General features: G+C 48.1%; 2 protein-coding genes across 3 annotated transcripts in view; one reads left to right on the plus strand and one right to left on the minus strand.

Annotated features, from left to right (window-relative positions):
• Positions 1–12,798, plus strand: part of LOC308238408 (coiled-coil domain-containing protein 74B-like) — a 508,084-nt gene that overhangs the window by 59,515 nt on the left and 435,771 nt on the right. The gene's annotated exons all lie outside the window — the stretch shown is intronic.
• The window catches only part of PPIL2 (peptidylprolyl isomerase like 2), a 35,827-nt gene that overhangs the window by 15,489 nt on the left and 7,540 nt on the right, over positions 1–12,798 (minus strand). For both annotated transcript variants that reach the window (XM_080649831.1, XM_080649832.1), the window contains exons 3-5: positions 6,301–6,346; positions 3,977–4,039; positions 2,494–2,545 (exon numbers count right to left, since the gene is read on the minus strand). In XM_080649831.1, the coding sequence (XP_080505957.1) occupies positions 2,494–2,545; positions 3,977–4,039; positions 6,301–6,346 (161 nt within the window). The remainder of the gene's footprint in view (positions 1–2,493; positions 2,546–3,976; positions 4,040–6,300; positions 6,347–12,798) is intronic.

Raw genomic sequence — 12,798 nt, forward strand, 5'->3', positions numbered from 1 at the left:
CCAGGACACTGTGACTAACCTAGAGAAGGGGGCTGCACAGTGGAAGCCCAGCCTCTGAGCCAGCAAACCGGCCCCAAGCAAAGGGGTTGACATCCAGCCTGGAGGCCGAGCCTGAGGGGCAGGTTTCTTTATACTCTGTGAGGTTTAGACAGTTTCATGGCAAGCACTGATTATTTTTGAAATTGAATTATTTTGTCTTGGCCAGTGTTGCCAAGTGGTTCGAGTGTTGGCCCCTGCACCAAAGTGTCACGGGTTCGTTCCCAGTCAAGAGCACGTACCTGGGTTGGTTTGATCCCTGGCCCTGATTGGGGCGTGGGCAGGAGGCAACCAATCTATGTGTCTCTCACACATCGATGTTTCTTTCTCTCTGTCTCCCCCTTCCTCTCTTCTTCCCTTCCAGTCTCTCTAACAATCAATGGAGAAAAAAATATCCTTGGGTGAGGATTAAAAAACACACAAATGTTTTTGTTTTTTCCAGCTGGGTGATGTTTAGCTTATTCTCCTGTTGTGTAACTATTTAAGAAAGATGAAATATTTTTTAAAAAAGGGGAAAAGGAATAAATATACCCAAATGCTAAGAGCAGTTGTGATGGGATCCTCTATTTTTGTTTAATCCTCACCATATTTATTGATTCTACAGAGAGAGAGAGAGCGAGAGAGAGAGAGAGAGAGAGAGAGAGAGAGGAACATCCACCGGTTGCCTCCCATACATGCCCTGACCAGAGATCAAACCCAAAACCTTCCTGGTAAATGGGATGGCACTCCAACCAACTGAACCACCCAGGCCTGGTGGGATGTTCCATTTTTTAACATTTCTGTGTGTCTACAGTTTGCCTCCTCTACAGGAAACTTCACAATAAAAAAAAAGTCCAGGCAGCCAGAAGAAAGCAGCAGCCCTGGGGGGTAGGCCTCAACTGGAGTACTGAAGGGGGCTGTGGAGAGACCCTGGAACAGACAGGCAAAGCTGCCCCTTGGGAGCACCTAACTCAAGGCTCATGTCCCTGTAGCCACTGTCACCCAGGTCAGGTGGGCCCAGCCCTGCTACACAGGTCCCAAACGAGACACTGGGATAGTGTTCCAGGACTGAGCCCCTGAGCCAAGCTCCAACCCTGTGTCCTTCCTCTCCTACAGTGGCCAGTCCACCAGCCCCACACCTGGCTTCATGCCTTCCTCTTTTATTCAACTACTAGATGCCCGGTGCACGAAATTCGTGCATGGGTAGGGTCCCTAGTGGCTGCCGGCTGTGGGCAGGGGCCTCCCTTCCCTGGCTGCCGGCTGGGGCCTTCCTTTGTTCCACGCCACCCCCTGATGGTCAGTGCACATCATAGCGAGCGATCGAACTCCCCGTCGGTCGAACTCCCGAGGGGTCACTTTGCATATTAGGCTTTTATATATATATATATATATATATATATATATATATATATATATATATATATACACACACACACACACACACATACATATATATATATATATATATATATATATACTCCCACACACCTGTGCAGGTGAGCATTAGACTCCAGGACAGATGATGGGGTGCTTGCTCCAAGGCTGCTCCCACCAGATAAGATAGCCCTTCTCACTTGGCCAGTGTAGCTCCATCCCCCAGTAGGGGGCATGCTGGAGGCAGCTATTCGATGATGTTCCTCTCTCATCGATGTTTCTCTCTCTCTCTATCTCTCCCCCTTCCTCTCTCTATAAAAATCAACAAAAACAGCCCTAACTGGTTTGGCTCAGTGGATAGAGTGTCAGCCTGTGGACTGAAGGGTCCCAGGTTCGATTCTGGTCAAAGGCACATGCCATGGTTACGGGCTTGATCCCCAGTAGGTGGCATGAAGGAGGCATCCAATCAATGATTCTCTCTCATCATTGATGTTTCTATCTCTCTCTCCCCTCTCCCTTCCTCTCTGAAATCAATAAAAAATATATTTTAAAAATCAATAAAAACATTAAAATACAAAAAATAAAAATAAAATGGTGCAATTCTGGAAAGAAATTTGCCAGTAGCTACGAAAACAGAAAATGCATCCACCCCATGACCCAGCAGTCCCAGGACGACACTCATGTGTATGCCCAAAGAAGCATGCACAAGGGTGGCCCTGACCACTGTTTGCAACAGCAGGTGACCTCAAATCCCTGCAGTACCCCCGCATGAGGACAACACAGCCACCACAGAACAAGGCAGGGCTTTATGCACTGATACACTCAGATCCCCAACACACTGCAGGATGAGAAAGCAAGGTACAGAGGAATTCACGCCTGTGAGCACACCCATGGCCCAAAGAAAGATGTACACCTGTACACACGTGTGTGTATGTAGGAAACATTTCTGGAAAGAAATGCATGTACAGGGAGAAGGACAATCCCTCACTGTGCCCCATCTATCGTCCTCTACCTCACCTGTGTGTATATGAAAACCACAGAATCAAAGGACAGGCAATAGGACAGCGTTCACTAGCGTCACTTAAATTCCTGCATGACCCTTACCTCGCCGTTGCTGGGGTTGGTCCCGTACTTCTTAAGCCAAGGAATGATGTTCCTGAAGGGAAGAGAACAGAGAGCATCAGCGTGATGGGCAGGTACAACACAGCCAGGAGGCTGCTTCTGGGGACAGCTGTGAAGGGGGTTTGCTCCGCTCACTTCTGGGGCAGAAGCCAAGGAGAGGAGCGCCTTGAAAATGGGCTATTTCTGGAAATGTGGTTCAGAGTATAGTCAGGGTTTTTACTGCAGTTATATATAAACAACACAAACTAGCAAACAAAGATGTACACAAATGTTGATAGGTCCATAAAATGGGATACTGGACCACCATCAAAATTATAATTTCCAGCCCTAACTGGTTTGGCTCAGTGGATAGAGCATCAGCGTGCGGACTGAAAGGTCCCAGGTTCGATTCCGGTCAAGGGCATGTACCTTGGTTGCGGGCACATCCCAAGTAGGGGGTGTGCAGGAGGCAGCTGATTGATGTTTCTCTCTCATCGATGTTTCTAACTCTATCCCTCTCCCTTCCTCTCTGTAAAAAAATCAATAATATATATTTAAAAAAATTACAATTTCCAGAGAATTCTTAATGACATGGAGGGAAATGACTGAGTAAAGAATGGATCCAGAACTATCTTCATGGTATTACCTCAACCATGTTACCACAAATAAACTCAAAGAAAAAGATGAGTATAAATACTGACAGTGGTTACCCCAGATAGTGTGATTATGGTAAATTTTTCCTGTGAAATGTTTTACAATTTTTCTAAAATAAGTCTGAAACGTGAGAAAAGTATATAAGCTGGCTTATGTTAGAAAATAAGACTGAGCATAATGCTTCAAAACACCGCACTGAAAAGTATGCACCCTAATTATGACTTTCATAAAGTGAAAAGAATTTAGTTCATTAATATTCCAAAACAAGTACATGAGTGGCAACTAGAACACTAGGACCTCACTTTTGGGGGGCAGGGGGTGGTGTCAATGCCACTCCAGGAAGACAGTAGTGCCCTAACCGGTTTGGCTCAGTGGATAGAGCGTCGGCCTGCGGACTGAAGGGTCCCAGGTTCGATTCCGGTCAAGGGCATGTACCTGGGTTGCGGGCACATCCCCAGTAGGGGGCGTGCAGGAGGCAGCTGATCAATGTCTCTCTCTCATCGATGTTTCTAACTCTCTATCCCTCTCTCTTCCTCTCTGTAAAAAATCAATAAAATATATTTAAAAAAAAAAAAAAAAGTCAGTAGTACCTGCCAACAAAGCTGCCTGCCATGGGTCACAGCAGCATTGCTGCTTCATCTCTGAGGCCCTGGCAGTCCCTCCTGGGTCCCCAATAGACCTGCCCAGGGCCCCCAAAGCCCCAGGACCACAGCGTGGCCTGACTTGCACTGCCTGGAACCATAAACCCCCCAGCTGGCCCCACATCCCCTACCTGAGCAGATATCAACAACCTCACCCCATTTGTTAGCTCAAAAGTCAAGGGGGAACTCACAGCAAGTCAAAGACGACGCCTTCAGGGGTGCAGACCGGGTAGCTGAAGGGCTGCAGAGAGAGACTGAGAAGGGACATGGTCACTCCTGGTCATGCATTGGACTGGCCGGGCCACTCCCACATGGCTCCTATGACTTCTCCCTTTGCCTCTCCTTCCTTCGGTCATTCCTCCACCAACTCGGGTGCTCCTCTGCACAGCCTGGGATAGGTGCCAGCACAGAGGGGACCCCCACATCTCTGCTCCTCAGCAGCTCCCAGCACAAACCAGTAAGTACAAAGCAAGGATTTCAGGAGTTGAGGAGAGGGTTTAGGGAGAACTGCAGCCTAGTCCTCTCCACACCCTGTGCTGTGATATGTCATACACATGCGATCATGTTCAAGCCCAAAGGAGCTCCCTGGAGGTGGCCTGGGAGAGGCAGGACTGGAATAGCAGCCATAGGCAGGCCACATTTTCCTACTGAGAACTGCCCTCTCCCATCCCAAGAAGCTCTGGTGGGCTCTCGTGATCTGGGGGTGCCCTGCCTGCTCCTGACCACAGACTGTGCACACAGTTCTCCCCATATTTCCTAGGGGCGTTCACATGACTCAGGCAAGACCTGAGGCCCCAGGAGCCCAGGGTAAGTTCTAATATGTGGATGTGGGGTAGAGGGACCTGCAGAGGCCCAGACTACCACAGGCCATTTGCCACCTCCAGAAGGGTCTCCTTAAGAAAAGCAGAGCCCAGATGAAGGGAGACCATACCTGGTGGACTTCCTTGGGCCAATACCCTTTTTCCTGCATGGGATTTCTGTCACTAGCCATCAAAAGCCCTGGCTTGTTTACACATCGGTCACCTGTAAGTTTGGTCAGCACAGCTCAGCCCCCAGGACCTCGACAGCCTGGCAGCATGGGGGCTACCTCCCTGGATATTGCCCCAGAAGCCCTCATGGGGTAATCTCACCCCTTGCTCTCTGGCCCAAAAGTCTACTCTAACCTAGTGGGACTAGGACTGTTGAACCCCAGCACATAGGGGGCTGTGGGGTGGGCAGGTCCGGTGGTCCCCTTGGGCCTGAGTTTTCTAAATTCAAGCTATGGTGCTGCTAGTGTTGCTGGGGGCTGACCAGAGCAGGACCTGACACCAAATCAAGCTCCAAGCAGCAAGAAATGTACATACATCTTCTCCCAGACACAACCTAAAGGCACATTCTCAAAGCACACTTTTACCCAGAACCCAATGTAGTTAAAAAATGAGTGAGACACAGATCAGAGACCTCTTACAGGAACTGAGAACCAAGGATGAAAGCATTTCCATAAAACCAATTCACACCCCATCTGAATAAGACATTCTCATGGGGCTGATGACAAAATCTGATGGGTTGGGAGAGAAATGCAGCCACCTGGGTCTCATTTGTTCACCCTCCTGAGTAAGTGCTATGAGCGGGAAAAGCCCTCACTCACCACAGCATGGGAGCCTCCTGGGGGGCCCTGGGCACACCCAGCGGCTGCATCCCTGGACCTTCCTGGCACCCTGTGGTGACTGGCTGACCTGCCTCAACTGGGCACTGGGATCACCAGGAGAGCTTTATCGGCTCTCAAGGATCACTCTGTCCTATGGAATCAGAACTCAGGGGATGAGGAGGAAAGCTGTGCACACATGCATGTGTACAGAGCAGAGATGACCATGGCTCGAATTTAGGAAACGCAGGCCCAAGGAGACCACCAGACCTGCCCACCCCACAGCCGCCAATGTGCTGGGGTTCAACCAATCATCCAGCTTCTGTTCATACACATACCAACTGGGGTGGGAAGAAGCATTTGAGTGGCTCTAAAGCTGGGTCCCTCCCCACTCCCACCAGTGACCTGCATTCCCCAGGGAAGGGGAAAGGGGCTCACAGTATCATGACTATTGCAGCGGCTGTTACCACGTGGACTGTGGACCAAAGGTAAAGTGTGAAAGGCACAGGTCCACAGTAGACCACTGAGTTCACGCCTCAGTGGCACCACTGCCTGGATGTGACACCTGGGCAAGGGACTTCGCTCTTGTAAGCACCGATTCTCTCAACTGTAAAACAGGCTTAACAACAGAGCCTACCTACCTTGGAAGGTAAGACTGAGGTTAAAAGGACAATGTACTTGTAAACACAGACACAGAATAAGCAGAAAAGAATCATGAGTTCTTATCATTGTTGAGTCACCTTCTCCCAGTTCAGGGAAGATCTGGGGAGAGGGAGGCGGAGGGACACAGACAAAACCCACAGCTGCATCTCCAAGGATCAGATTCACTGTCAAACAACTGAGTATCAGAGAACTATCACAAGGGAAAGATTAAACTCTCAAAACTCTTACCTGCAGTGGTCAAAAGGTAAACGACGAAAATTTGTTTGTGGGATATCTGTTTAAAACAAAAAAAAGAGACAGAAAATTTATTCTGTAAAAATTTCACCTATGTATCCCTATCAACAGTTCAATTACATTTTAAGAAAAAGTTCATGTAGCCCAGCCTGCGTGGCTCAGTGGTTGGGTGTCAACCTATGAATCAGGAGGTCACAGTTCAAGTCCCAGTCAGGGCACATGCCCAGGTTGCAAGCTCAATCCCCACTGCGGGAGGCAGCCAATCAATGATTCTCTCTCATCAATGATGTTTATCTCTCCTTCTCCCTTCCTCTCTGAAATCAATAAAAACATTTTTTAAAAAAGAAAAAGTTCATGTAAATTACCTAGTGCAGCAATTGCTTCGGATTAAAAACTTTCAGTAGATAGAACCAAAGTACATGGGATACATCAGGAAAGAACTTAAGAGAAAAAAGTACACACCGCATACCTCAGAGATACTGCGAGTTCGATTCCAGACCACCACAATAAAGCGAATATTGTAATGAAGGGATTCAAAGTTTTTGGTTTCCCAGTGCTTATAAAAGTTATGTTTAGCCCTAGCTGGTTTGGCTCAGTGGATAAAATGTGGGCCTGCAGACTCAAGGGTCCCAGGTTCGATTCCGGTCAAGGACATGTACCTTCATTGCAGGCACATCCCCAGTAGGGGGTGTGCAGGAGGCAGCTGATCGATGTTTCTCTCTCATCGATGTTTCTAACTCTCTATCCCTCTCCCTTCCTTCCCTGTAAAAAATCAATAAAATATATATTTTTAAAAAGTTGTGTTTATACTATACTATAGTCAATTAGTATATAATAGCAAAATGTACTGTAGATATATATACCTTAATTAAAACATACTTTATTGCTAAAATTATTAACCATCATCTGAGCCTTCAGTGTGTCAATCTTTTACTGGGTGGAGGGTCTTGCCTTGATGTTGATGGCTGCGGACTGATCAGGGTGGTGGTAGCTGAAGGCTGGGGTAGCAGTAACAATTTCTTAAAACAACAGTGAAGTGTGCCTCATCAACTGACTCTTCCTTTCATGATGATTTCTCTGTAACTTGCGATGCTATTTGACAGCATTTACCCACATAACTTCTCTCAAAATTGAAATTAATCCTCGTAAACCCTGCCGCTTTATCAATTAAAGGTATATAATATTCTAAACCCTGTTGTCACTTCAAAAACCACTTTCTTTGCTCATCCATACGAAGCAATTCCTCATCCATAAAGTCTTATTATGAGATTGCAGCAATTCAGTCACATTTTCAGGCTCCACTTCTTTTTTAAAAATATATTTTACTAGTGGCCCAGTGCACGAAATTCGTGCACATTAAAAGGGGATTAATTAGAGGAAATAACTTAATATTGCTATTTGCCGTTTCTCTATAATATAAGTGTCAGAGATGAAAGAAAACTAGTAAAATGTATATGAAAACCTTCCTCCTGTCAGAGTCTGGGGCACACCACAGGACCCAAAGTCCCCACCCACCCACATGCGCCTCAAAATCTCATGAGAACCAGACCTGGTCGCCCCCCCCCCCCCTCATTGGGATAGATCCAGACCTGGCTAGTCCCACCCTTGTCAAGCCCCGCCAGGCAGGGAACATAGCCTCAGGTCCCCTGGCCCAGTGCCAGGATGGGGGGCGTGGCCTGAGGTCCCCCAGCCCAGACCAAGGTGGGGGGGCATGCCTTGAGGTCCCCCGTCAAGCCCCACCAGGTGTGGGACATGGCCTGAGACCCCCTGTCAAGCCCCGCTGGGTGGGTGGCATGGCCTGAGGTCCCCCATCAAGCCCCTCCTGGTGGGGGGGGGGGGCGGCGCAGCCTCAGGCCCCCCGGCCTGGCACTGGGAGGGGGGAACAGCCTCAGGTCCCCTGTCAAGCCCCATCGGCGGGGGGGGGGGGGGTGCAGCCTCAGGTCCCCCCTGGGCGGGGAGCGCAGCCTGAGTTCCCCCAACCCAGCACTGAGGGTGCACCTTGAGGTCCCCTGTCAAGCCCCGCCAGGCAGGGGGGCATAGCCTCAGGTCCCCTGGCTTGGTGCTGGGGCGGGGGGTGGGGCCTGAAGTCCCCTAGCCCAGCACCAGGACGGGAAGCGCACCTTGAGGTCCCCTGTCAAACCCCACAGGGGCGGGGGAGGGTGTAGCCTCAGGTCCCTGCTGATTGCTCGTTAAGGCTCCTTATGGGAACTTGGCCTCAGCTGTGGGTGCAGCCATCTTTGTGACGAGTGATGGTTAATTAGCATATTCCCTCTTTATTAGATAGGATTGATTTTTTACAGAGAGGAAGGGAGAGGGATAGAGAGTTAGAAACATCGATGATCAATCAGCTGCCTCCTGCACACTCCCCACTGGGGATGTGCCCGCAACCAAGGTACATGCCCTTGACCGGAATCGAACCTGGGACCCTTCAGTCCACAGGTCGACGCTCCATCCACTGAGCCAAACCGGTTAGGGCCAGGCTCCACTTCTATTTCTAGTTCTCTTGCTATCTCTACCACATGTGCAGTTACTTCCTCCACTGAAGTCCTGAAGCCCTCAAAGTCATCCAGGAGGGCTGGAATCAACTTCTTCCAAACACCTGTTAATGTTGATATTTTGGCTTCTTCCCATGAATCATAAGTGTTTTTTTTGTTTTTTGTTTTTTTTTTTAATATATTTTATTGATATTTTACAGAGAGGAAGGGAGAAGGATAGAGAGTTAGAAACATCGATGAGAGAGAAACACCGATCAGTTGCCTCCTGCACACCTCCCACTGGGGACGTGCCCGCAACCAAGGTACATGCCCCTGACCGGAATCAAACCTGGGACCCCTCAGTCCGCAGGCTGACGCTCTATCCACTGAGCCAAACCGGTTTCGGCTCTTTTTTTTTTTTTTTTTTTTTAATATATTTTATTGATTTTTTACAGAGAAGAAGGGAGAGGGAGAGTTAGAAACATCGATGAGAGAGAAACATCGATCAGCTGCCTCCTGCACACCCCCTGCTGGGGACATGCCGGCAACCAAGGTACATGCCCTTGACCAGAATCGAACCTAGGACCTTTCAGTCCGCAGGCCGACGCTCTATCCACTGAGCCAAACCAGTTTCGGCAATCATGAGTGTTCTTAATGGCATCTGGAATGGTGAATTCTTTCCAGAAGGTTTTCAATTTACTTTTCCCAAATCCATCAGAGGAATCACTATCTACTGCAACTATAACCTTATGACATGTATTTCTTAAATAATGACTTGAAAGTCAAAATTACTTTCTTGGTCCATGGGCTGCAGAATGAATGTTCTGTTCGCAGGCATTAAAACAACATTAATTCCATTGTATATCTCCATCAGACCTCTTGGGTAACCAGGTGCATTATCAATGAGTAGTGATATTTTGAAAGGAACCTTTTTTTTTCTGAGCAGAAGGACTCAACAGTACACTTTAAATCTTTAGTAAACCATGTTGTAAGCAGATGTGCTGTCATCCAGGCTTTGCCATTCCATTCACAGAGCACAGGCAGAGTAGATGTGGAATAATTCTTAAGGACCCTTGGACTTTCAGAATGGTAAATGAGCATTAGCTTCAATTTCAAGCCAACAGCTGCATTAGTCCCTAAAAACAGAATCAGCCTGTCCTTTGAAGCTTTGAAGCCAGACATTGACTTTTCCTCTCTGCCTATTAAAGTTCTAGATGGCATTTTTTTCCAATGTAAGTATGGTGTGTAAAGTAATAGCACTGCCATCACCTGGAAGCTGGTTGGACATGCAGTCCCAGACCTTCTGAATTATAGTCTGCATCATTTTAACAAGATTTACAGGTGATTCATACTCACATTAAAGTTTCAGAGACCTTAGCACACTTAGCTTTCAGAAGATATTACTGACCCAACAGAAGATATTATTGTTGTTTTCAATTATAGAAACCAAGACAACGATTTTTCTCAAAGGAAAGATGGGCTAATGTATTAAAACAATCTATGGAAGCCCTAACCGGTTTGGCTCAGTGGATAGAGCGTTGGCCTGCGGACTCAAGGGTCGCAGGTTCGATTCCGGACAAGGGCATGTACCTTGGTTGTGGGCACATCCCCAGTGGGGAGTGTGCAGGAGGCAGCTGATCAATGTTTCTCTCTCATCGATGTTTCTAACTCTCTATCCCTCTCCCTTCCTCTCTGTAAAAAATCAATAATAATAAAATATATATATATATATATATATATATATATATATATATATATAAAACAATCTATGGGGGGAAAAAAGCAAACAAAAGTTCAAGTCACCATAACAAATATAATAAAAAAGTCTGAAATATTGCAAGGATTACCAAAATGGGACCCAGAGATACAAAGTGAACAAATGCTGTTGGAAAACTCACCCCCATACTTGCTCAAAAAATAATATCTGCAAAGTGCAATAAAGTGAAGAGCAATAAAATGAGGTATGCCTGACCTTATTATCTTGACAGAGAAAAAAAAAAAGGCTATTTTAACCTACATTAATAAAAACACACCAAGATTGCCCAGCCAGTGTGATTTAGTGTCGACCCAAGAACCAAAAGGTTGCTGGTTCAATTCCTGTTAGGGAGCGTGCAGAAGACAACCAATCAATGATGTTTCTCTCTATCCCTTTCTCTTCCTCTCTAAAAATCAATAAAAACATGTTTTTTAAAAAACATTTTTGCCCTAACCGGTTTGGCTCAGTGGATAGAGCGTAGGCCTGCGGACTGGAGGGTCCCAGGTTTGATTCCGGTCAAGGGCATGTATCTTGGTTGCGGGCACATCCCCAGTGGCCTTCTCCCTTCCTCTCTGTAAAAAATCAATAAAATACATTTTTTTAAAAAAAATATTTTAGAGGAGGCAAGATGGCGACAGGCAGGAAAATAGGGAGGGAGAGTGTGTGAGAGAGTGAGGGAGCAATAGAAGTGTGTGTGGACGTGTGTGTGTGTGTGTGTGTGTGTGTGTGTGTGTGTGTGAGTGAAACAGGGACAGTTAGACCCTGCAGTTCTTCCAGGGGGCTGCCAATCCGGGCAGTCTTAGACGGCAAAACCCCGCAGCCACCACAAACACTCTGGGGAGGACACCGGCGGCACAGAGACCACACCACCTTGAAGAACAGAACTGCTTGAGACTAGGATCCTAGCCTCGCCACCACGCAGTCTGGTCTCAGAAGCAAACCAGGACCCGACAGGTGCTCTGATAGAAGACCTGCCACCACAGCTGCAGACCCAGAGACACCAGGACTCCAGGCACCCGGCCTGATTTCTGTGAGTCACAAAGCCAATCCCCCTCCCCCGCCGCCCCCGTGGCAGCGACACAGAAACTATCAGACCCCAGCTGCACAATAAGGCTTTCTGCACATACAAACCAGTGGCGACTCTACCTGACTTTGAGCCTTGGTGTCAGACACGGAAAGTTTGTTTCCCACGACTAGTCTCTGCGTCCAGGCAGGGAGACTGACCGGAATTCAAGCCTAGCCGCTCATCTGTAGGGAGGTGGTCTTCTGCGACCAGATCCCGTGCCCACGCAGGGCAGGGAGAAAGCGCTGAACTTGACCCCAGACTTGTGAACTCGGGGAATTTGTTTCCCGCGACTCGTCTCCGCGCCCAGGCAGGAAGGCAGTCCTGAATTTGAGCATAGGTGCACGACCTTGGGGAGACTGTCTTCTGCGACCAGACCCCACACCCACACTAAGGGGTAGTGCCACCTGACTTTGATTCAGGGCAAGCGCACATAGAAGGCTGTTTACCGCAGGGCAGAAGTGGACCTCCTGCCACACAGTGTGACTGTGCAACCCGGTCTCCCAAGCAGATCGGGGACCCTGAATCTCCACACAAGAGGCAGCATTGACCACCAGTGACTAGACTCCGTTCCTCATTACGTGTGCCTGAGATCCCTCATCCCCAGTACATTCACACTAAGTGCCAGTGACACCAATTCTTGATGCATGTGCACACAGGGACCTGATTCTCAGTGTGAGGTAGCACCAAGAAACAGAAACTCTGATACTTGATTCTCGGCATGGACACAGGGAGCCTCTGACTCCTGACACGCAATAGGGGACTTCTGATTTTTGGCACACGCCAGTGGGTTCTCTGTTTCAACATGGCGCAGGCAGGGTCCCTGATTCTAGGTGCACACATGAGGCCACACTAAGCGCCTGTGACTCTGACCCAGGGCGAGCGTGGTTCCCACCAACCCACAGCAACTGCACATCTTGGTATCAGAGCTCTTCAGTGACACTTGGGGTGTGCAAAACTCCCACTTCACACGGTCCAGGCCTCCACAACTCGACATCTGAACCTTCTGGTGATAGTCAGAATGGGGAGACAACAAAGCAATCCCCAGAGGAAAGAAAAGGAGGAATCAGCAAGTAAGGAAATAAGTGAAACAGAAGCATGCAACATGACAGAAAAAGAATTTAGAGCAGGGGTGGGCAAACTTTTTGACTCGAGGGCCACAATGGGTTCTTAAACTGGACCGGAGGGCCAGAACAAAA

Source organism: Plecotus auritus (assembly GCF_963455305.1).
Source record: "Plecotus auritus genome assembly, chromosome: 13".
In the NCBI taxonomy this organism is placed as follows: domain Eukaryota; kingdom Metazoa; phylum Chordata; class Mammalia; order Chiroptera; family Vespertilionidae; genus Plecotus; species Plecotus auritus.